Source organism: Chanos chanos, chromosome 7 (genome assembly GCF_902362185.1).
Source record: "Chanos chanos chromosome 7, fChaCha1.1, whole genome shotgun sequence".
In the NCBI taxonomy this organism is placed as follows: domain Eukaryota; kingdom Metazoa; phylum Chordata; class Actinopteri; order Gonorynchiformes; family Chanidae; genus Chanos; species Chanos chanos.
The window spans coordinates 27,095,374-27,120,390 of NC_044501.1; the positions used below are offsets into that span (position 1 = coordinate 27,095,374).

Genomic DNA, 25,017 nt, shown 5'->3' on the forward strand with positions numbered 1-25,017 from the left:
AGATGCCAAACTGGGTTCAAATTAACACCAGCACACAACTGAAGTTTGATCATTTCAATGGAAGGTTTTAAATGGAAGGTAATGGCAATAATGGTGATTTGACATGTATGCTAAGGTGCATGTAATCTGGTAATTTTTATTATGATATCAAAAAAGTAAAAATAGTTGACATATGTATGCATTACTCAAGTACATTGCGTCTGTGTGCTAGTGTGTGTCTTTAATAGCACAAAGCATTTAACTGTTACTGTTTTGTTAAGACCTTTAAGGAGAATGTGTATGTGTGTGTGTCTGTGTCTGTGTAAGCGTTTGTGCGTGGCTCACCTTTCTCCCCAACAAAAGGCAAGGACCAGGTGAAGACATCCATGAAGTTTGGTAGCCAGTATGGATGAGGAGAGCAGTTAAACTGTCGGATATTCATAACATTATTCTCATATTTCAGCACTGCAGCTATAGGAGAGTAGGAGAGAGAGAGAGAGAGAGAGAGAGAATTTTTAGCTAAGGTACTTCAGGATACTTTGACAGTGAGTTTCAAAACTGATTTATAATGGTTATGCAGGTGTACAGTTTCTTCTCTATAAGACGCATACACACAACACACACATGCTCTGCACACGCACGCGCGCACACACACACACACACACACACACACACAGAATGCGTCCAGTTTGCTGGCAGGACCCGTGGAAAAGACCAGAAGGGGAAAATACATGATTTATGCTCAAACCTCAAGTATGTTTTCATGAAAGAACAACACATCATAAATCCCATTCAAATCTTTATAAAACAATGACCTGCATATAGTAGGAGACCAGACTGGTTTTACCCGAGTCTGTAAATATGACAAGCATCTGGAAATTAAATTAAAATAATTACAAAATGAGATGTATTTGACCCGGGTGTTCTGCTGTGTGTACAGTTATAATAAAACAAACAAAAACACAAACAAACAAACAAACAAACAAGTAATATAGCTGCAAGCAGTGATGTCAACATGACCACTTGATCTGATCACGTTAAAAGTGTGGCTTTAAGCACTGAACACAAGTTTTATGATAACTGACCTGATACAAGAATCAGTTTTGCTAAGAGAAACACATGATAATTTAAGAGGCACAATGATATTTTTGCTTATTGCAGGGCCCACCAGAGGTCAAATGACACAAAAATTTTTTTTGCACATCCTCAGGAAAGGGTCCTGTGTCCACATACCAAGTTTGGTGCCAGTACATCAAAGCAGAGATACGCCCTCGCTTCCTGTTTGGCGGCTTCACTGCTGATTTTTGATCAGCTGTAAAGTGTGAATGGTTTCAAAAATCAAAAATCCATCTGATAACTTTTGTGAGCCTTTGTCTGAAGATCATCTGTGCCAATTTTGGGGAAAATTGCTCAAACTTTGTGGCCTGTGAAATTTTTTTTAACTCTTCCATAAAATCCAATATGGCGACCGCATCAATTAATTTGACATGACAAGGTACCTTTTCTCAGCCTTGGGACCTCCCATGGTATCACCAGACATGAGAATCAATTATTTAAGGTAAACACATCTACAGTTATTATCCAAAACACATTTTTGCTTATTGCAGCACCCCCCAGTGGTCCAATGAGGCAGAATTTTTTGTGCTTCCTCAGAATGGGGTCTTGAGTCTATGGACCAAGACTGATGTCGATACTTTACAGTCCTGCTGAGATATGCCCTCAGTTCCTGTTTGGCGGCTTCACCCACGGTTTCGAATGTCTGTGATAGACGAACGCTTTCAAAAATCAAAGATTTTTAAACTTTTCAACAATATCCAATATGGCGGCCGCATCAATTACATTGACGTGACAAGTTGCCATGTCTCGGCCTTGGGACCTCCCATGATCACCAGACATCTGCCTCAGTTATTTAAGGCAAACACATCAACAGTTATTCATTTTTGCTTGTTACAGCGCCCCACAGTGGTCAAATGATGCAGAATCTTTTGTGCTTCCTAAGAATGGGGTTCCGAGGCCATATACCAAGTCTGGTTTTGATACATCAAAATGTTGCTGAGTTATGACCTCATTTCCTGTTTTGTGACTTTGCCGATGAATATAATTGCAGAACAGGAAATGGCAACATGTCCAGATCTCATCCACAAAGGCATGATTTCAAATAATAATCACAACTTTAGACCAAACGTGAAGAGTAATGAGCAGAGCAAAAACATGTTTTTTCTTATTATAGTGCCCCAGAGTAATAAAATGCAGCTATTTTTTGGACTCCCTTTGGGTGGAGTCTTGAGTCAGTCTACCAAATTTGGTGATGACGCATCAAAGTGTTACTGAAATATGACCTCATGTCTGAAAATCTTGAAAATTTTTGAAAATCAAAAATCCATCTGATAACTTTTGCGAAACTTAGTCTGAAGATCATCTGTGCGAATTTTGGGGAGGATTAAAATTTGTGACCTATGAAAAATTTTTAAACTTTTACATGAAATCCAATATAGCGGAGAATCCAATTTGGCGGAAATTGACATCATGGGGTGCGCTGAACTCGGCTTGATTCAAGGAATCGAAGGGTACCTCATTGGGCATATGGTTCAGAAGTTCCATGTGTAAATGCACCTCCAACTTTGACCCACTGGTGGCGCTAGAGTGCTCAAGATGCAGTCATGAAACTTGGTGAAAAGAATGAGGGGACTGTCCTTAATCAGTGTGCCAAATTTCACAACGTTTTACCTTATGGTTCTAGGGGCTGCCATAGACACCCTAGCCAGAGGAAGAAGAAGAAGAAGATGAAGGAGAAATGGTAGAAACACAATGGGTGCCTACGCAGCTTCGCTGACTTAGACTTTGTGCAGTGGAATACAGACTGAAGACTAGAAGAAACAGGAAGCAGTAGAGCTGACCAATACCACAGCAGAGACGCACTGTTTTCAGTGGTGTTCAGTTCACATAGGGTGTGACACAGGGTATTATGCAGGTTTAACATACATGTTAATGTCATAGTAATTCTAAAGAAGGCCAGTGTCAGACAGCACTCTTTATTATTAGCGTGTCTGTGAATGTTCATGAAAAAAATAAATAAATAAGCAAATAAAAATAAAAATCTTGTCACGGTTAGGTTTGTAATATTACTGGAATCAGGGCATGTCAGGATAACGTCTGCCACTGATGCCACAAATCACAACAGTCCCTGCCGCAGTAACCATAAGAGAGTGTGTGTGTGAGTGTGTGTGCCCTAGATCTGCTGAAATGCGACACTGTAAGCAAGAGGGTCGTGCAGCGAGGGACTTTCCCACCCTGGCATCCGAAGGGCGTGTTGAGAATAGCAGGTTGTCAAACACACTGTGCTCTTAGAAATGAAGGGGCGTAGAGGGGAGGTTGGGAGGTCAGGAGTCGTACAGGCTGATTTACATGGGGACAGGAGGGGACATTAGCCTACCCCCCCCCCCCCCCAAACCCCAACATGACTGTCTGACACACGCCAGTCAGCTGTCTCACCTCACTCCTCAAACGGTTGCTAAACACACTGAACACATTCTCTCCCATTAATGTCTCACTTCTCAAAATATAGGCTATATCCAGCACTGCCCATAAACAGTCCATAATTTATCAGTTGCACTGTAAACAGGCCATAATGTGCAGTCCCTCTGACAACCACTAGGTGTCTCTGATGCTCATTCAAACAGTCAACCCCCTGCAGGCTTAATTAGCGCACAGAAGTATCTGAGTCCAGTTTGGATTTAGGAGTGCAGAAAATGTAGGTGATTAAAACACAGGATTAAACCTTTCATATGTAAAATCCGATGCCAAATATCAGTTAAAGTAGCTACACACACCTGTCCTTTTCTTAAAATGAGAAATTGCAGGCACTTTGAAACAGTCTACAAAGTCGCGTTTCATGCATGTTTGTGTTATCATCTGATGTCCTCATTCTTCCCTCCCTCTTCTCACAAACTACATAGTAGAAGTATTGCACTTAAGCCCTAAATCTCATCTATACAGCTACAGGGTGTAGAAAAGTGACAGATCCATGCATGGAACGTAAGCCTGGTGAGAAGACTATGTGACAAAGTCACAGACAAAATCCCCCACGACAGGCAGCATATATTGCTCTTCTTACATTATTCACACAATTAACATACATATTACGAATTCATTTACATACATATCAGTGGAGAAACGTATGGTAAATGCCGTGTTAATACATGGCATTTTGAAAATGAAGATGCAAATAAATTACCACAGTATTAAAAAAATTACCACACCACTCAAGCATATTCAATGATGTTTAAAAAAATAAAAATAAACAACATGACAGAGGAAAACACTTTCAGTTAGCCACGAGGACTTGGTGATGAAAAAATAAATCACATTTGAAAGAGCAAGGATGCTAACTATTTCACTTGCAACATATATCAAAATATTTAAAAAATAACTTTTTTTAGTGGTCATCATAAAAAGTTGCCAAAATATAAAGGACACAGGATTTAAACTCTGTGATGAGTTAATTAAGCATAAACCTGTTCACAGATACAGATCGTTCCTTCGGACAGTGAATTGTGTGGCTGTAACTCACTACATAAAGCAGGTAGAGAGACATTTGATTACTGCTCATTGGCACCTCAGGAGGGGAGACAATGAGAGACCAAACTGACATAGAACATGTGTCAAAGGCACTGGGGTGGCCACAGTGGGCACATGATTGCCAACACTCACACCAGTTTGCAAGTTTTCTTCTCCTTTCTATCCTTCCCTCCGTTACACTCCTGTGTTCCAATGTAGCCATTAGGCCAAAAGCACAATTCCCTTACACTGGAGCAGAGCAACACTGGCCACTAAAAGGAACAGACAGAACTGCACCCTGGCAAGGGTTGTGTAATGTGTATCGTGTGAGTTTTACAGAGACTTCAAGTCCCATGATGCTTTGCAAATGTATGATGTGGGATTATCTGAGAGAGTAAAGCACGTTCATGCAATTTTCACCTTAATGCTGTCTGTCTCCCACACATCACCTACTATCTAGCACAGTTTACACTTCTGTCCACTTTTCAAATACCAACACCATACATCCTTCATTTACAGGTCCTCTAATTTTTCTATCTCTCAGATGGAACAATCAGCCATGTTGATGCTTGGAAAGTGGACAGCGAGGTTAGTGAAAGTCCCTCATGGGAACCTGTGGAGAGTGGAGCCTCTCCATGAAGAGTATGAAACCTTCCATCCCACACCCCTACCCCCATCCCAGCTCCAGTGCTAACGCACACGCCCACGCCCACGTCCACGCACACACGCACACACGCACGCACGCACGCAGGAACACACTCACAAACACACCACACACTGTTCTTCACTATGGTTTCGACAGAGGAATAAAACTTCTTCCCTCTGCAGTCATCTGTCGTCCCGGTCATCACAAAGGGGATGTTCAGCCCTTCCCTTCACTGAGTAAGTTACATATACAAACAGTAACACACAGGAAAAAGAGGCCTATTATAACAGCTTGGCAAAACACACGTCTCCTCGCGCGGTTCCCCATAATGCCTTTACCATCTCATATGGCTCCCACTCTGCTCTCACAACTCCGTCAGACGAGAACCTTGAAAATTTGTTCCGTCTCACTCTGGAGTCTCTAAAGTCCAGTTACTTTTTTGTATCATGGTGAGAATCCACACTGCTGTTCTGCTGTTCTGTGTTTCTGTTGGAAAAAAATAAGACATGTTCGAGTGTCGTTCATTTCTCTCTCTCCAGGGAGTCACGTTCATTTGGGGAGGTTATTTTGTTACTCTAAAATTGTGGTCATGCTACATTACCACAGCTTCAAAACAACTGATCACCCGCATTTGTATCCAAGCTCTGGCTAATTTCTCTTCAATGAACGCTTGGGGGTGGGGGAGCAATTCAAAACCAATTTCCTGCCGCATCTGCTGGGAACCGGTTTCGGAGAGTGGAATCAATATTTAGGTGATATGCTGCTTGGGTGATGTCAGCCACAGATAATCTAAGGCATGGATTTTGGTGGGGGTGTGGGTGTGGGGGGGGTGAGCAGGCAAGTTACTGCATTCAAAACTTGCTTCATCACTGTGTCGCTCTCTTTAGCAAGACAGACAGGAAGGAATTTACCTAGAACTTCAGCCAATCACCAGGCGTGGCCATTACCAGTAAAACCACTTATATACTCGATTCTGATTGGTCAGTGTGGACGCCAAGTTTCAAGGGGTGCTGATTATTTCCAGATTACCAGAACATTAAACAGGGCAATTAACTTGCCCAAACACAAACTTGGGATAAAAAAAAAGAGAAAGAAAGAAGAGTTCTGTTTGTGATCTTGATCTCATCTGTCATACATCACTAAACATGTACAATGTTTCCCACTGAGTGATTTGATAACACGACCATAACGTATGGGCATGCTGGGAAACCTCTCTAAATGGCCAGAGTGTCATTAGCACCTCCTGCCTGGAAACACACCCCGTTTTTCATTTCCCTCCTTCCCTCTGTCACACTCCAGTGCTCCACAATGGCCATCATGAGAACAACACAATCCCCCCACACTGCACCTGAGGAGTAACATTAGCTACTTATAACAGTGGACAGAAACGGACCCTGGAGAAGACTGTGCGATGGGTGTCGTTGTATGAAACTTCAAGTCCCATGATGCACTGCAGATGTATAATGTGGGGTTACCTGGGAATAAAGAATATTTATGTGGTTTATGTCTTTCATGTTTTTGGTCTCTTCCGCACTATTTGCTGTGGGAGGGATGGAGGAAAAAAAAAACTCCAAGACCCAAGCGTGAGGGGGAAAAAAACCTCCAGAAAGGTATGTGAGCACAGGATTTGATAAGATCTGCAAAAAATGCTAATTAGCCATAACTGAAGCGATAAAATCTAGACGACATGCTATGTATCTGCATAATCTAGCACATCGCTCACTCATCTTATCAAAACGACATCGACTGTCATATGCGAGACGTGGTAACAGCGAGAACAAAGGGAGTCGTTGTACTTTTTGCTTAATGACAGTCGATACCTGACATTATGGTGTAGAGCCATGATCAGAATGGTCAATGTTCCATAGAAAGACACTCTGGAAACAGGTTATCCTGCACCGGTTTAGACACAAACCATCCATAGTCAAACAACAAACTGATCGAAGAACAATCTGTGGCTTCTCTCAGTGACGCGTTCATCATCTTCACCTAGAGCACCCTGGTCTCTGATGAATGGACCAACTCAGTTACGCTTTAATCAATGCTTTCAATTAGACCGCACGCTGGGCGCTACCACCTGTTACATTCTGCTTCATTACAAATCTTATTATTATTGTTATTAGTCTAGAGAAACAAAAACTGATGAAGTGTTGATGAGGTTAAATAGGAAAAAAATGAAGATGTTTCAGCGATTATGAAAGGGCAAACAGTGGCTTTGGCCTGATGGCTTTCTATCGAATGGAGCAGTGTCCCAGGGCGAGGAGACTGATGGGAACAGCCCCCCCCCCACACACACCTCCCTACTCCTCACCCCATGATGGATGGCAGGGAGACACGTCCCTCTTTTGAGATTTACAATGACAGTCGATTGCCATCAATCACGACGTACGCTTGCTCCCTCAATCTGGGGGAGGAAGAGAGAGAGAGGAAACCAGAGAAAGAGAGGAAAATAGAGAGAGAGAGAGAAAGAGAGAGAGGGAGAGAGAGAGAGAGATAGAGAGACAGAGAGAGAGAGAGACAGAGAGAGAGAAAGGGAGACAGAGAGAGAGGGAGAGAGAGAGAAGATCGATCCTGGCTTGACTGGTTCCTTTAATTTAGAAGGGCTAGGCTTTAAATGAGATGGGCTCTGAGCCACACCAGAGCAGCAGATGACATGGGTGAAGCCAGAGTGAAATCAGAAGGCATTAGCAAGCAACATGCTTATGGCTCATGTCTCTCCACAGATCCATAAATACTTGAATAAACTGATTAGGTCAGTGGAACACAATCATCACAATGTTGACTCTGCTTAAAAAAAAAAAAAAAGACATTTACTCCGTAACAGTAGCTTCAGTGTGATTATTATCCATGTACAGTAAGCAAGTTCTCATCAAAACATTGCAAAATGGCAAAACCGATGGGACAGAACAAATGCCAAACAGTGTTTTGGCAAAGCTAGCATCCACACCATAAAAAAAAAAAACAAAACCTTCCACTAAAAACAAATTTAAATGTTTTTAAATTATTCATCACATCACGAGATATGTCTCAAAGCTAACACAGATGTTCTCAGTGAAAGCACAATTAGATGAGAGTGTGTATGCTTCTCTTCTGTGTTTGAGAAGAGAGACGTAGTCCAGTTCCCCCCTAAGGTATTTTCTGCCTGTGGAGCATGAGGGCATGACCGTGTTGTTCTTCTGATGTGTAATTCGAACTCATTTAAGGCCTTTGCCTTTAGACTGACAAAGCTTAGATCAAATATTAAAACCAGAGATGGATTACTGTCAGAGCATACACTTAAGGGATCTACGAGTACATCCAACACGCAAAAAAAAGACTTTTCTTACAGCTGAAAGCTGCCCCCCGAAGCAAAGCTCCGAAAGCAAACGCTATTTATTATTCATGTGGTAAGCCCTACTCATGTTCTATTCTATTCTTTTTATTATTTCTCAGACAAATTCTCATTGGCTGGAACACGGGGAATGACAGTGTCATTTTCATTAGATTAGAGAGGATCTGATCCAGAGGAATCTTTAAAACACACACACACACACACACAAACACACATCCCCTCCTGACTTGCTGCCACTGTCCATATCAAAACAGACACTGTGAACGAATCAGAGAAACTCATCAGTGTGCGTGCGTGCGTGCGTGCATCTCCACGTCAAGTTGCTGCACTGTCACGGCAGATCTGTCAATACCTCTTCATTACCGAGACGACAGATCCAACCTGATGAGCGAGTGTAAGGCAGTGTGAGGCACTTTGTCTCTATCTGAGTTCAGTATGTTAAGACATGTACACAGAGTGTAAAGCAGTTTGTCTCTATCTGAGTTCAGTATGTTAAGACATGTACACAGAGTGTAAAGCACTTTGTCTCTATCTGAGTTCAGTATGTTAAGACATGTACACAGAGTGTAAAGCAGTTTGTCTCTATCTGAGTTCAGTATGTTAAGACATGTACACAGAGTGTAAAGCAGTTTTTCTCTCTCTCTGAGTTCAGTATGTTAAGACATGTACACAGAGTGTAAAGCAGTGTGAGGCAGTTTGTCTCTCTGAGTTCAGTATGTTAAGACATGTACACAGAGTGTAAGGCAGTTTTTCTCTCTCTCTGAGTTCAGTATGTTAAGACATGTACACGGAGTGTAAAGCAGTGTGAGGCAGTTTGTCTCTCTGAGTTCAGTATGTTAAGACATGTACACAGAGTGTAAGGCAGTTTTTCTTTCTCTCTGAGTTCAGTATGTTAAGACATGTACACAGAGTGTAAAGCAGTGTGAGGCAGTTTGTCTCTCTGAGTTCAGTGTGTTAAGACATGTACACAGAGTGTAAGGCAGTTTTTCTTTCTCTCTGAGTTCAGTGTGTTAAGACATATACACGCAGCGTGAGGCAGTTTAAGGCAGTTTGTCTCTCTCTGAGTTTTGTGTTTTAAGACATATACATGGGTCTGATCATCCTGGGCGACTCCATACCCAGGCAGAGTCACCAGTTTACAACAGCCCTACACACACACATACACACACACACAGGCACACACACAGACTCACACGCACTGCACGTGCAGATACAGACACAGACACACACATGCAGACACACGGAGACACGCACACACACGTACACAAACACACACACATGGTGCAGGCACACGTGCAAACGTGAACACAGAAACACATGCTTCTCTTACCTTTATTATTGTAGACATCTAAGTAGTTTGGTGCAGAGAAGATGGTGATGAGGGAGGGAAAGCCTGTGGTCTGGCTCTTTCTGTACATACGATACCTGAATGAACAGAGCAAAAACCCAGCATTAAACATTCAAATCTACACATACTATTCATAACACACAAAGGTATCACCCACACAACTGTCAACACTGTCTCCTTTAAGACTGAGATTGTCTTCCTCCTCCTCACCACCATCATCATCATCATCATCATCATCATCATCAGTCTCCTCTTTTTTCTCAAGACTGCTAACACTACCTCCTCATCCTTACTGACAGAAACACGACCACTGCCATCATCATCATCATCATCATCGTCAACCACACTGGTTTTATTACATCATCATATTCTTCATCATCTGGACCATCACCAGTATCTCCTCCTCTTTCCCGTCATCAAAATCACCACTATCATCATCATCATCATCTTCACGATTATCACTAGAACCGTCCTCCACTCACACACAGGCCAAACCAAATCTCAGCGGCTCTAGTTTAAGCAGTCTGTGGATTCTGTGAACATCTCTCAGCAGTTGTAATGTAGTCTTGCGCAGACTACTTGGACAACAACTTCAAAACACAAACAGACAAACAAACATCAAGGAGACGACCTGCAGAGCGGGCTGCTAAAATAAGCGAAATGGGCCAAAAACGAGACAAAAATAGCCTCGTCACTCTGACGCTTTGGAGCTTGTTGGATTCAGTTGCTTTGAACAAAATCTGTCTCTCACGTCTTAGATATTTGGCACCACTTCGGTAAACAGTCGGCACTTAGCTCTGGCATGAGGACGTACACAAAAAAAAAAGAGGCCAGAAAAGTCTTCTGTCAATAGCTATGACTTTAAGAGTCAACTCAATTTGAGCAGTAATGCACAGTTAAAAGTGCACACGTGTGTAAGGAACACTTTATTCTGATCAGGTCCCCACAGTGTGAGCATGCCCAGAGACCTCTGGATTCACTTAGGTTTCTGTAAACCTGTGCCTGACCCTTGACCTTTAGCACTGTGAGTCGAGCACTACGGGGAGGGGCAGAGTGTGTGTATGTGTGTGTGTGTGTGTGTGTGTGTGTGGTGAGTTCTGTTTGCGCAGACAAGGCTGAAAAAAGAAACATACTGCACTGATTCTCAGCAGGGGTCTTGCAGTAAACACACACACACAGACACATACACACACACACACAAACATACACACACACACACCTCTTTCCTCTCCCACATTCTATTACACAAGCTCTTGTCAGAATCAGAGCAAAACCTGTGTGGAGGTTTACCACCATTAACTCCCCTTTGACTTTCAATGAATTATTTAAGAGGCACATGAAACAAGAAAAACACATATACATTTTCCATAATAATTTTCCCAATCTATGAAAAATTCTGATGAACTTCAGTCATTAAGTGAGGAGGCACTCTTTAGAAATCAAACATTTTTTTTGGGAATATCCTGAAATATTCCCTTGTTTTTCCATCTTAGCTCCGCAGTGAGCTTCACTGAGTACCAAACGCCTGTATCTGGACCACAGCTCTGCGTCCTGATGGAAGGAACTTCATTAAGAACTGAACGTGTATCGTTTTTTTTTTTTCTCTGACGCTCTCAGGGCTTTTTCATTTCCTCTTAGGGCAGACAAACTAAAAAAAAAAGACAAACTCAAACTCACCCAGCATCCTGTGCTTCGTGGGCTCGGATGATGGATAATAAGTTATTGTGTTGTAGAAAGTCACAGACAGCGGGGTAACTGGAAGGAAAGAATAGATGAGATCGGGTTAGCTGGTGTGTGTGCGGCTGTCATTAATGGAAGACAGAATTGTGAACAACATGCTAATTCTTGTGTGACTTTGTGGTTTGTACAGATATGGTGCCAGTATCGTACTTATACAACATATACACTGTTCCATTAATCCTTATTAAGTATTGAACTTTGTCTCCAACTCAGTTTAACTGGTTAACAAGGGAAAAACAATGTAGTCAACTATGTAAACTATTTACATAAAAAGTCCACAGGCTCAGGGCTGTGTGGTACACCGTAGGTCGTAGAGTGGGGTCGGGGGTGGGTGGGTCAGCTTGCTGACCAGTGCTTGTAATACAAAGGTCCGCTTTCTGGGGACAACACTTGTTCTACTCGGTTGGCTACAGCACTGTATACAGTGGGACTGAACCCATTCACTTTGGAGTGGACATTACCAGACCTGAATACTGATTGGCTGACATGTGTTCAAAGCTATGGTTATTATACTATATAGTTGGACTTTTGTGCTCAGTCTCACCTATGACAAGCTTACATGCTTACCTAACCTAACTTAGTCTGACTTGGCCTTCTGGTTTGCTAACAAACACTGGGCAACACAGTTGCAAATGAACGTTCTGTTGTCATATGAAAATACAGCACTGGCAAAGTTCTCAGTGCCAAGCATTGCTTTTGGTTGCAAATCTGAGTCACAAACAATTCACCTGATAAAGTTCAGTTCAGTAGTGTGTGTGTGTGTGTGTGTGTGTTTGTGTGTGTGTGTGTGTGTGTGTTGGGGGAGTGGGAGAAATCTTAACACTCTTGAGAAAAGCAAAACACAGAAGAGGCCAAGACTAATTAAGCAATGCAAAACTAGGATGTTTCCAGAATCTTCCACGCCACCACCTTCCACCAGCCAAAACCCACTGTGAAAGGCCCATGTTGACAAACAGACTCAGAGAGGAGGGTGCTGGTCTTCAAAACCTGTACAAAAAAACCTCAAACCCTCTTTTTTCAATCCGACCAAACCTGGCTTTCTGCAAAAATCTGTAGATTGCTTTCAAAGCATTCAGTGTCCAGAGATGTCAGATTCAATTCAAAACCATGTGTCCATTCAAAACACACCAAAAAGAAAAAAAAAAGGGAAAAAAGGAGCTTGCAAAGACAGAGCCATGTTTCCATAAGCTGAAGACAACTGTGAGGTGAGTAATTAGCACGTGTACTTAAGGTTAATATTTAATAAAGAAGGCCTCACCGTAGACAGCCCTCATAACAGTTCCAGACAAAAACGCCCACCAGGCCCTTTCAACTACCGGCCGCTCATGTACATCAGTAATTAACGCCAGTAAGACGTTGACGAGACACTGTTGATGGGGCCTGATTTACAGCATGCAAACATCTCAGCACTGGAGGGAAGATAGTGTCTTGCTTTTCTTTCATTAAACAAAGACTCTGCATTGTCATTAGACGAACACAAAGAATGTGAAGGAGGACCTCGATGGTTGGAGGCTGTTTACAGTTGGAGGAGGTTCTCTTCACAGTTCCGTGATGTAAGTTCATATGTTAAAGCCGCTACGAGAACACAATTCTCATAACAACAGCAGGAAGAAAAGAGAAAAAAACAGGGAAAAAAATGCTTTCATGGTCACAGAGGTGAAAAGGTTGGCTTGTTTTGGTGTCATGCATAATTTCACAGAAGCAGCTATTGAGGAGAGTTGCCAAGAAGCTGCTAGAAGTGGCATAAAATGGGAATTTACCAGTAACTACACAGTGATTCCAGTGCTAAGTCCAGTTCTTGGTCATTCACAAAAAACACTGCAGTCAAAAAAAAAACAAAACAAGGAAACATGGCAAGCTGAAATCAAAAGACCCAAACTCAGCATGACTCTTTGTCATCCCATGGTTCTGATGTCGGGTTTCAAAGGCCGCAAATTTGATACGAGTGCAATTACACGCCTCGCTAGCATGTGTAAAAGTTACGAGGGCTTCCTGCCAGGGCGGGACAGGATGTTTGTTTGCTGGGAGTCGAGGAAGAGGCACGAAAGAATCCCTCTCTCGGTGAAAAGAGTCTGCAGATTTTAGGGGACTGGCTCGTAAAGTCAGCAGTCCAGTGTGCTTCCAATTACGCCCCTACCAGCCTCCAAACTGCCAGCCAAAAACACCACTACAAAGGAGCAAAGAAAAGATGTCAGCACAGACAGAGACAGATAGAGAGAGAGAGAGAAGAGAGAGAGAGAGAGAGAGAGAGAGAAGTGTGTGTGTGAGAGAGAGAAAGAATAAAGAATGTGTGTGTGTGTGTGTATGTGTGTGAGAGAGAAAGAGAGGGAGAGAAAGAGAGAGAGAGATAGAGAGAGAGAGAGAGAGAGAGAAAGAGACAACCCTTGGATAAAAGTTAAAAAAGGGAAAAAAAAACAATTCCAAGACTTGTATTAGACCCACAGTGGAAGGCATTCTTTATTTCCATGACTACAACGTCATTAGCGGTGTGACATGACATGACTACAGTAGCTACTGTCCAAAGCATATGCTGCTTCCTGTTGATTTTCTCACTCACATCTTACCCCCAGTTCACCACTTCATTTCCCTCACAGTCCTGATAACACACACTTATGCTTGGCGTCCTCACAAACAACTGTCACCGAACACATGTGTCTCTTATGATCTGAGTTATCCATCCTTTCCATATGACCATACCATCCTGAAGATGGAGATTCCGGCAGGAACGGATGCTGTGATAAGCAAACGTGAATTGCCAATCTCTCTGCTCTCCGCCAACACTCGAGTCATCTCTTCATGAAATGGAAGCCTATGCATAAATCGGCTGTACGTCAAATCACATGAGGCATTCTCGGGCGCCGGCTGGGGGGGGGGGGGGGTGGTGGGCGATGGGATTCATTCCAGACAGAGCCACTTCATTGGTGTAATTTCAGTTATATGATATGGAGCTGCCTGCTTATCAGAGCATCTGTGAGAAATTGGAAAAATCCAAACCTATTTGTGCACAGGTAAAGAGAATACAGAACATTTCTTCCGATACACAGAGCCGGGACGGATTTCTCCTCTTTGTGATCCCGTCTGCTTGACCGCAGTGGGTTGATAAGGGATTTTCTTCGCGATGGGATAGACTCAGATGGGATTCTGGCCCAAACACATTCAGTGTTGAAAATGATTCAGTTCCTTCTGCAAGGATTCTAATTAGGATCATCAGTGCCTCATCAAACATGATTTTCATCCAGGACATGAACACGACCGAGTGAAAGGAGATGTTTTATGTGTTTGGAGTCTCCTGGAGAAAGGACAGGACTGAGTGAAAAGAGTAAGAGAGGCCTAACGATCCAAACTCCCCACAGAACCTGACCCAGTTTGGCCATAACCAACTGCAGTACCATCTGTGGGAAAGCTGGAGACATGGTCAGATATTACTCACAAAACCAAGACTACACTCAAATATTTGGCTGCTTTTCACAAGCAGGCACACAAAACAGAGCAAAGCACCAGACGCAATGGATAGGTCTTAAAAAGTCAGTCAGCATCAAAAATGCTCATTCTTACTGTGTAGTTTTACACATTTATTTATGTGTGTGTGTGTGTGTGTGTCAGAGAGAGACAGAGAGAGAGAACTACTCCACAATTAGAAAAAAATAAGAGCAATTATGAGTAAACAACACATTAGTTTAAAAGGCAGAAAATGCGCTGAATGGTTGTCTCTGTGCTGGCCTGAGGGTTGTACCTGTAGAAGTAGGAGCAGCCTCGGACTGTGTTGTGTGTGAAGTGTTCTTGGGTCTTCTCATTGCCGAAGTCTTCCAGCGGATCTGACCAGAGCAGGTCACACATTGGTCCGTACGCTGGGGGCTCTTTGAATCTGTCTAACTGATGGGCAGAAGAACAGTGCCGTGGTTAGGTTTGTTCATATGCTAATTATCTCCTGTGTGTGTATGTGTGGTGTGTGTGTAGCACAGGCTGTGATGTCAGCTGTTCATGGAAGCAGCAGTTTTGAGTTAACCTCTGTCAGAAAATACAGCACAGGCTCTGTGAAATTATGTGAACTTATACTGAATCACTCTACCCTTACATAAAATCAGTCTGAATACTCCTGAATACGCCAAGTGTAACAGAAGTGGGGGGGGGATCTACAGGGGACAATAGAATCCAATCTAGCACTGAACTGGGTGCAGAGCTCATTCGCATTGGTGATCACCTTCACGGCAGACGGTCAATTAGGTCTCCGGTTTCACCATAGAATTTCCCCTAAATCATCTCCTGCATTGTGTTTAATGAAATCAAACTGAAGGGGGTGCAGATGGGTTTTTTCTTTCTCTGACAGAGATCTCCTGGAAGGGGAGAAGCAGATCCGTAATGGATCCTACAAGTGGGCTGATTCAATTAGTGAAGGACTATGATTATGAAAACCCTAGTAGCTTTATTCAATTTGAGGCATTTGCCACGGCTGATTCTTAAACATTTTTTAATCAGGGGGACTGGCCCCTCCAGCCCAGCTGGGCCCCTGTTGCATTTCTGTAATTTGGTGGGTGGGAGAAGAGGGAATGAAGAGGTGTGGGGGTGGTGTAGGGGAGGGGGGTCTTTGGTGAATGACTAAAGGTTCCATTTCAAATGAAATAGTTTAAGGAAATTGAAAAGGTGCAGTCGCAGTCGGTGGCTGGAAAAAAGGAAAAAAAAAAACCCAAAAGAACTGAGGCAGGACACAATTATCTTTTTTTTCCTCCTGTATTTTTTTCTTTCCGGCTGACCCGACTTTGACTGTCGATGATTAAAAAAAAACAGCTACCACTGTATAACATAAAGGCCTGTTAAACTGACTCATATTGTGGTGCCTGAACAGATGTGTTTGTAAATTACTGCATCTTTTCCTTTGTCTTTGTTCTTAGATCTCTCAACATCCTTCCAGCTGTATGGAATGGCCTGAAACTTTAATAGCACAAAACATTCAGTTGTTAATGTTTTGTTAAGACACTTAAAGAGAATGTGTGTGAGTGTGTGTGTGAGTGTGTGTGTGTGTGTATGTGTATGTGTAAGTGTGTGTGTGTAAGTGTGTGTGTGTGCGTGTGTGCGTGTGATTTTCAGAGGCGTTCTGAGGCTCCATTCAGCTGGCAGAGATCATTACATCAGTACTGCCAATGCACAGTCCCAACCACTAACATGCGTCCAGTGGGAGGCAGGAGCCTGGCCCTGCTGTGGGGAGACTGTCGGCAGACACACGTACTTTCCTGATGTCGTCGAGGTTTGTGATCTCTGGGGATAGCCCTCCGTGTACACACAGGAACTGCTGGTTCATGAGAGCAGCCAGTGGAAGGCAGTCAAAAGCATCCATACACGCATCATACACTCTCTCGGAGTACTTAATTCTACCTGCAGAGAGAGAGAGAGAGAGAGAGAGAGAGAGAGAGAGAATTAGGAAGAGAGGAAAAAAAAATACATGAGCCAATCAAAACATCGTTGGACTCATGCGTACACACTGGGCTACTGTGCTGCTTAAAGACAGAAAAAAGGGGCATTTGAATCACATCTGCTGGTTCTTAAAAAAAGCACAAACCAAACCAAACCAAAAAAACAAAACAAAACAGGTTTAATCTGGGCTGGGTTCTCTTTGAGCTGAAACAAAAAAAAAAAAAAAAGAATAAAAATAAAAGTAGCTATCCCATGTATAAATATCAGGATAAGCAAAAACATTGTGTGCTACCAAGAAACATTTTTTTTTATTATTTATTTTAAATACCATGAAAAAGGTTTCGGTATATGTAAACAAAACAAAAAGAGCTCTGACAAGCCTGGGTTTTACATTAACATACATTAAACGTGTAGCTTACCGATGGCTATAAAAATCTTTTAAATGTCAGAGTTAATTGGTGGAGCTGGTCGTAGCCATACTTACATTCCTGCTTAAACGTGAAATATTCTGTTAAATGTCTACATTCATGGTTCCCACGAAGCAGAAACAGCGTTTTGGGATAAAGGATTTTTAAGGCCCATAAGTACAACACACACTACAAAACAGGAGAAAAAAAAACAGGAATTTTAGAAATAAAAATACATTTCATCTATTTAAATAATGAGCAAAAGATAGTCATGAACTCATCATTCATAATATATTGAATATGTATATTTTTTATATCATTGCTATAAACCTGTGATAAACCTGTGGGAGAAAGCAATTTATTTTGCATCGATAGAAAATGACTTGTTTGAAAAATCCTGCCTGAGCAGATTTTGAAAAATCCAACACAGTGGGTCATCTGTAACCTCAGATAACATGCAAACAACATTAATGCATTATTTACTTAGTCCAAGAGAGAGAGAGAGGGAGAGAGAGAGAGAGAGAGAGACTCACAAATGGCATCACCCTACTTACTTCAATACTGAAATAACCTCTGTCCACATAATCACCCAGGAAAAGGTAGCGTGTGCTTGCTGGCGACCCTCCAACTTCAAATAGCTTCATCAAGTCAAAGAACTGTCCATGGATGTCTCCACAAACTACCAAAAGAACGAGAGGGAGAGAGAGAGAGAGATTTTTTAAATTCATGTTATTTCGCTTTTACCGAACCAACACTCACAGTACTATCATCATCATCACCATCACCATCATCATCAACGCCATGTCATTCAGACTGGGGCTGCTACTACTACATCTACACAATCAAACTCCACCTGCACTGTTTCTCTAAATAGACTCTCAACAGCATATTGTTCTGGGCACAATACTAAATATGTGTCAACCTTTGAAGTCTTCCAGTGGTACAGAGCAGCCGTTTTGTTTCTGTTTTTTTTTTTTCTATCTGTTGCCTGCCAACGGGCCCTTATGGCTTTCTGAATAAGGATGTCACCTGGCGTCTCCTTTCATGAATAGTAAACATGGCACATGAAGTACAATGTATTTTCAGGATTGTATTTTGTTTTTTTGTGGACTAAACAATATGGGCAAGCCTGGAGCTAAAGCTCACATTTACTGCAGAAAACGCATGAATAGAACCAGTCTGTATCTATCATTGGCAAAGGCCAATACTGCACCTTTGGTTTTTTTTTTTTTTGTTGTTGTTGTTGTTTTTTTGGACTCGCATCTTGGGCCCTGAGCAAAAAATTGTAGTTGTACACTCAAAGGTCACCGGTTTATCTTGGAGAAACTGTTTTTTTTTTTATTTGTTTTTTTTTTTGGCAGTATACGATTTCAGTTGGTATATGAGACATTTGACCAACCCTGAGCAAAAAAGGATGTTTGTCAGAGAGCTCTCGCCATATCTCAATTGCAAACAGCTGGCGCTACAATGCTAACATCTCTATAGCTGCTTGATCAAACAAGAGAAGAGAAAACAGCTGACGCTACAATGCTAACATCTCTACAGCCACTGGCTCAAACCAGAGAGAAGAGAGAACAGCTGACACTACAATGCTAACATCTCTACAGCCACTGGATCAAACCAGACAGAAGAGAAAACAGCTGACACTATGATGCTAACATCTCTACAGCCACTGGATAAAACCAGAGAGAAGAGAGAACAGCTGATGCTACGATGCTAACATCTCTACAGCCATGTGGCCCTGGCTTGAGACAGACAGACAGACAGACAGACAGATAGATAGATAGATAGATAGATAAATAGATAGATAGATAGGGGAGACCTCCATTGTGACACTATGTGGACAGACATCACCCTGTGTCTCTGCATGTGGAGACAGCTATCTTCTGAAACAGGTGATGTGACTGCAGGTCCTGCTTGCTTAGTGCTGTGGGCAAGACAATGTCTTAGCCAACTTAACAGTGGTGGGGTCCTGATGCATTATTGCTCAGTCTTTATCACTCTGTTTCAGGGTTACACTGTTATTGCTGTTTAAGTACAAAGTGTTACTCTACCATAGTAAAGGCTGATTTATAGTTGTACGTAGGTGTCACAACCTGCACCGCCATTTTGGACTTTTGGTTTGACATGTCTTTGTGCTCCTGTTCTCTGTCTGTCTCCGCCCCTCACCTGTACCTGTTTGTCTAATTATTACCTTGTTAATTTTATCCAATCCTGTTTTGCCCTGTTTAGTTTCCACCTCTATTTATGCCCTAGTGTTTTGCCTTGTCTTTGTCTATCGTTGTTTGTGTTTTGCGCACACTGTTATGCTGCACCTTTTTGTTATCGACTTTTGTTATTAGTTTGCACTTGTATTTTAATCTTCAGTTTGTCAGTAAAGTCTTCCGTTTTTTCACCGTCAACCATTGTGTTCTGCACTTGGGTCCTGCACCACACCACCAGCGTGACAGTAGGCTCTAAGCAGAGGCTATGCCATAGCCTACGCCGTTGTCAGCATTTATACGTCTGCGCCGCTCTGCAATTACACCAACAAAACGCAGCTGGAAATGCGTAGGAGAAACGCGATGCTACCGAGCAGACCCATCACAGTTGTTGCAGTCTGCGTTGTCATGACATGCAGTTACATTTCTGGGGAGGTGTGCGTCAGGTTACGGCATAGGGTACGCGGCTATGGCGTAGATTATATGCAGAACTATAAACTGGCCGTTACACTGCAACTGCTGTTTGAGTAGAAACTGTTACTCTGCCAGAGTTATACTGTAACTGCTGTTTGAGTAGAAACTGTTACTCTGCCAGAGTAACGCTGTTACTGCTCTTACTGTTACTCTGGTCTCACTTTATATTCAGTGGAGATAATTCCTGTGAGCTCACACATGCAGGTCATAAGTACATCCATAATCAAATTAATAGGCTGTTGCCTTCTGGACAGATATATAGATATACTGTGTTAGGGTTGTGTGTGTGTGTGGTGATAGTGATACTAGTCCAGACACAGTGAGCTGGGACAACTGATTTAACCATGGTGCATAACTTTTGAATGAGAGACGTCTATGCAATAATAAGTGTCCAGACCAAATTTAAATAAACACAGAATGCAATTTCTATTTCAGAGTTGCATCATGTGGCAGTCAAACTGAATGCCATTAGGTAAACCGTCAGCTCTGACAGGGCACGACCAGTGGTAACAAGAACATGTTTGGAATGACAACTGAATCTGTGAACCAACACCTACAGAGATCAGAGAAAATCTCACTCACTATACTACAGTATGATAAAAACACAAATCTAATACACTACACCAAAACATCCTTGTAAAAAAAAAAACCCACCAAAGGTAGAAAACAGTAAATTTTAAGTTTAAGCTGATAAGCTGATATGTGAGATGGTGCAGCTGCAGCCGGCTCAACTTGTGCTCTTTCTGACTGACAAAATTTTAAAGGTCAAAATCTCACAGCTAACTGATTTTGCCATTGTCTGACCTTTTCTTTAATAAAACAAGAAACTTAAGAGTCCAAACATCCAGTTAAGCTCTGCAACCCCACTGTAGTGACACTGCAAACACATTTAACCGTCAAATTACTCGAAAAAAATAAATTTCTCATGATATCATGCAATAATATGATGATTGTTTTAAAAATAAAACAGATGGCTTTCATCAAAGACCAGTTCTAATGGTACTATATGTCTACTACAAGGCAAAAAAGATGGAGCAACGCTATATGTGAGTGCAGAATGAAGCTGGCTGTGACACTGAACTGAAAACACACGAACACCAATCAAACAGTTACCGACAGTCATTTCAAAAGTAGGAGAAGAACAACAAGAACAAGTAGGAGGGGATAAAGACCGGACAATCAAACTGCTGACACTGAATCCCCCAGAATGAGCTAAGACATATGTTTCCGTGGTTACAGAATGAATTACAGACTCCTTTACCATGACAATTTGAAATACAGATGAGCCATAGAAAACTGTTTTTCCTTTGTGCTAGATCCTATCAATATTTTCCCTCTTTCCTGTCAGGCGCGTCTGCGTTAAACTAACCGATCCCCCTAGCGTGTAACCGCCTGCTAACAGCTCGGTGGTATGTGCGCTGATTTTGTTTTTGTGGTTTATGTTTACATTGCTTTGTTAGTCTGTCAATCTGAAAACAACATTAGTCAGTTCCTTTTATTTCTGCATTTCACACAATGCTAATGAATTCTGCAAGGAGACGCTTGACGGACCCGAGCCATTCAACAGCAACATCAAGGACAACAACAACAACAACAACAACAACAACAAACAACAACAAGCTGTAAATAACATGGCAAGTAGCTGAGAGGCCACGGGCCTGCATGCTCCAGAGATCTGTCGTAACATCTGCGTGACTGGTTTCAAAGGTTATGTTGCCAGCATTAGTTAATAAAAAAATGTCTTTCATCCAAAAATATCCAGCAGTTAAGATGCCAGACAAATTACATTTGTTATCTCTTTATCTTGTCCCACGACTAAGACCACAAATCATTAATGAACCGTATACTGTAGATCAAGGACTGTAAACTGGCCCACTGAGTACTGCTCCTCCCCCCTCAAATATATAAATATGTATTTTTAAAAACAGAAAATGGCTGTTGAGAATGAATGACATAACTGCACTCAATGCATCCTCAGCCTTTAAAAGTAAATCAAATAAAACCATTTCTGATAAGTTCAGAGATAAAATCCACAACTTGCGTCAGAGAAGTCACTTGGTCACAGGGTTCTTGCTTCCGTAGCATAAACCACAGAAAAACACCACAAACTGTGTTGTCCTGGGTGAACAATGAAGACAAGCAGTCCCCATCATGTTCTTTTGAGTCAAGGAGAACTTTCTAGCATGTTCCATTTGCCCGTCAGTCTTAAATGAATCTCTTAAATACCTGCTCCACCTAGGAGACAGACAGCATTTCTCTGGCCACTGACATCGTGTACAGACTCTCTGTACGATGCATGTATGTCACTTCTGATTGATATCTTTTTAATCATAACAGACACAATTACCTCTTAAGTAAATGTTTTATACAAACTCCTTTGGAACGTTCCAGAAAACAATGGCTTGAGAAAATATTCCGAGAGAACTTTGTCACTGTTTTTGGTATCTAACGTAACAAAACATTATCACCCTAACACAAAAACTACCAAAGGAATATTCTGGACCAAACAGAAATGCAACTCTCATTGGCAACAAACCGCCTTTAGGGAAAATTGCTTGAAAATTCCAGTCCTCTAAAATGAAAACAAACAAAACATAACAAAACTTTGGAATGCCAGCGGCACATATGTTACCTATCCCACACACCTCCACGCTTTTCGCTGAAGCACTCTCAGAAAGCTCTGAAAGTGGAAATTATGTGGTTGTTTGGACACAAATTGGTTCCTTGGCGATGATTTACAAACTTTGATCTGCAAATCTATTTATCTATTTATTTGTGTGTGTGTGTGTGTGTGTGTGTGTGTTTCACTCTAATGTCACTGAGCACAGAAATGTAATATGTCTTTTGGAACCATCCAATTAGCATCTGTTGGAGCACTACATTGGGAAGCAATTAGCTGGAGTTAGGAGTCTCCAGAGACAACAGACACGCTGCAGTCAATCCACTCCCTTCAGGCACGTTGTAAACACTTGCTTTCACCGTTTCGACAAGAGCCCTTTTAAGAAAACCCATCCTATGCAAATTACGCAGTTTAGGGAAGTGCTTCCCAATCTGTTTTCCCTACAGCACCCCCCCACCCCCCCCAAACATATCCATGTGTTGCGTTTGGGATGTAGCATATCTGATTAAGATTAACTAAGACTGTGGCCCTCAAATTAGTGCTTCTCAGGAGGGTGTGAGTAAGTCTCATTGGGTATTCGAACAAAGGCATTTAAATACACAGGTAATACTATGAGCTCTTTCATTAGAATTACATCTCTTCCTGTTGATAATAACGCAGGTAACTGAGGGAATTTAAAGTCAGGGCAGAGTGTAATTCACTCTTACGATACGTCCATAAATGCAGAGCGGTCTATTCTTCTTATCGCCAAACTTTCGGTGCCGTTTTTAATCGGCAGGCTTGGAGCTAATTAAGATGAGTAATCCATACCGACGTTCAGACTCCTACCTTACCACTTCAGTCATCAACGCCTGGTCTTTTAGCCCCGGAGCCTTCGGAACGCCGGCCCGCCGTTGCCGTGGCAACGCTGCTTATCGGCATGGAAACGGCCCAGCGACGGTGGCTTGTGTTTCTCTGGAGGAGTGACTTTTCAAATAGCCAAATGTACACACAGGGCTTTACTTCCCCCTACCACTGCAGCTCAGTCTAACAGCATGCCGACCTTCTGAGCATCAGCTTAAATGGCTTCTATGTTTCTGCTGAGTCGCATTACCAGTCTACCACCAGTTTCTCATGATTTGTTATTGCAGGTTCCCTGTGCAGGTGTAGCACAAGAGCACACTCCAAATGCTGTAGGAAAAATGTTAAAAAGTAAGGTGTTTATAATTAAAATAAGTGTCTGGAGAATTCTTGTGAAGTCAAGGCATCACCTCACACAGTGAGATGTTAGTGGAGACTCTAACGTCACTGGAAACTCTGGGCCGCTGACAGGTCTCGCTGAGAATCGAACGAACGAACGAAACCAAACACTTAGGTGATGACCGTTAACAACACAAGAGCTTGTCGAACCAGGTAAGTAACACGACACCAGAGAGGAGTCGGACTCGTCCGAGAAGAGCGCCGGGAGACGGGAACCAAGAGCAGGCCTCCTGGGTGCAGTCGTATGGGCAGATCTGAGGGTCTGAGCATACAGGGCTTTTGTTAGTCGCTCAACAAAGATCAGTGATAACGCTGTAACCACGGCGATTGGCCTGACAAGCTTCATTTCCATAGCGATGGATTACCCTCAAGGGTCAAGTGGACTGTATTAAAAATCTCTCTCATCCTTTGCAGATCAGCCCTGAACAGCAAAAGCCCAGTGTGTGCCTCTGTTACAGGCTACAGAAGAGGAGTACAGCTGTTTGGGGGTTTTTTGCTTGTTTTTTTAAAAGCACATGCCGCATGAGCAGGTAATGTGTAGTTCACTGGCCAGTAGCCTTGTGAAGGAAGATATGTAAACTCAGCATTATCTTTATCCAGTTCTATCCTCTGCAACTGGCATGTGCTTGGTGCTTGGAGGCATGAAGTTGATCTTAACTTCGACAGTGATATAACAAGCAGGTCCTAAATCACACTGTCTCTTGGTATTTCTGGACTAACGATTAATCCCATACATACACTGATTCTGAGAGCTGAAACCGCAGCTCTGGTTCAGTCAGTAGTAATGGAAGCATGTACCAAGTCTTCCATATGCTGGATTAAACCGTGAGAAATCTTTTCTCATAAGTGGTTCTGTCATGTTTAATTACTTCCAGATCAGAAGCAAAAAGCAACCTACATTCATTTATATTTACATAAATATATGTTGAACAAAGTGTGCCTCCACACCCACACCCAGACCCAGGTGGGGTTCTGAATGAAACTTTCCTGGATTTTGCAAGCAAGGATTTCAAATGGGCAAGGCCACACAGAGCAGGTACTGACTCATGGCCCTCTTCCACAGGCG

The 25,017-nt window shown here is 42.3% G+C and overlaps 1 protein-coding gene across 2 annotated transcripts in view; it reads right to left on the bottom strand.

The window, feature by feature from the left end:
• LOC115816745 (serine/threonine-protein phosphatase 2B catalytic subunit alpha isoform) overlaps positions 1-25,017 on the bottom strand; it is an 85,148-nt gene that overhangs the window by 11,154 nt on the left and 48,977 nt on the right. The window contains exons 3-9 of one of the 2 annotated variants that reach the window (XM_030779838.1): positions 17,972-18,096; positions 17,495-17,606; positions 16,826-16,971; positions 15,335-15,474; positions 11,539-11,616; positions 9,844-9,938; positions 325-450 (exon numbers count right to left, since the gene is read on the bottom strand). In XM_030779838.1, the coding sequence (XP_030635698.1) occupies positions 325-450; positions 9,844-9,938; positions 11,539-11,616; positions 15,335-15,474; positions 16,826-16,971; positions 17,495-17,606; positions 17,972-18,096 (822 nt within the window). Of the gene's footprint in view, positions 1-324; positions 451-9,843; positions 9,939-11,538; positions 11,617-15,334; positions 15,475-16,825; positions 16,972-17,490; positions 17,607-17,971; positions 18,097-25,017 lie in introns of both variants that reach the window. The other variant, XM_030779839.1, reaches the window with a different exon arrangement.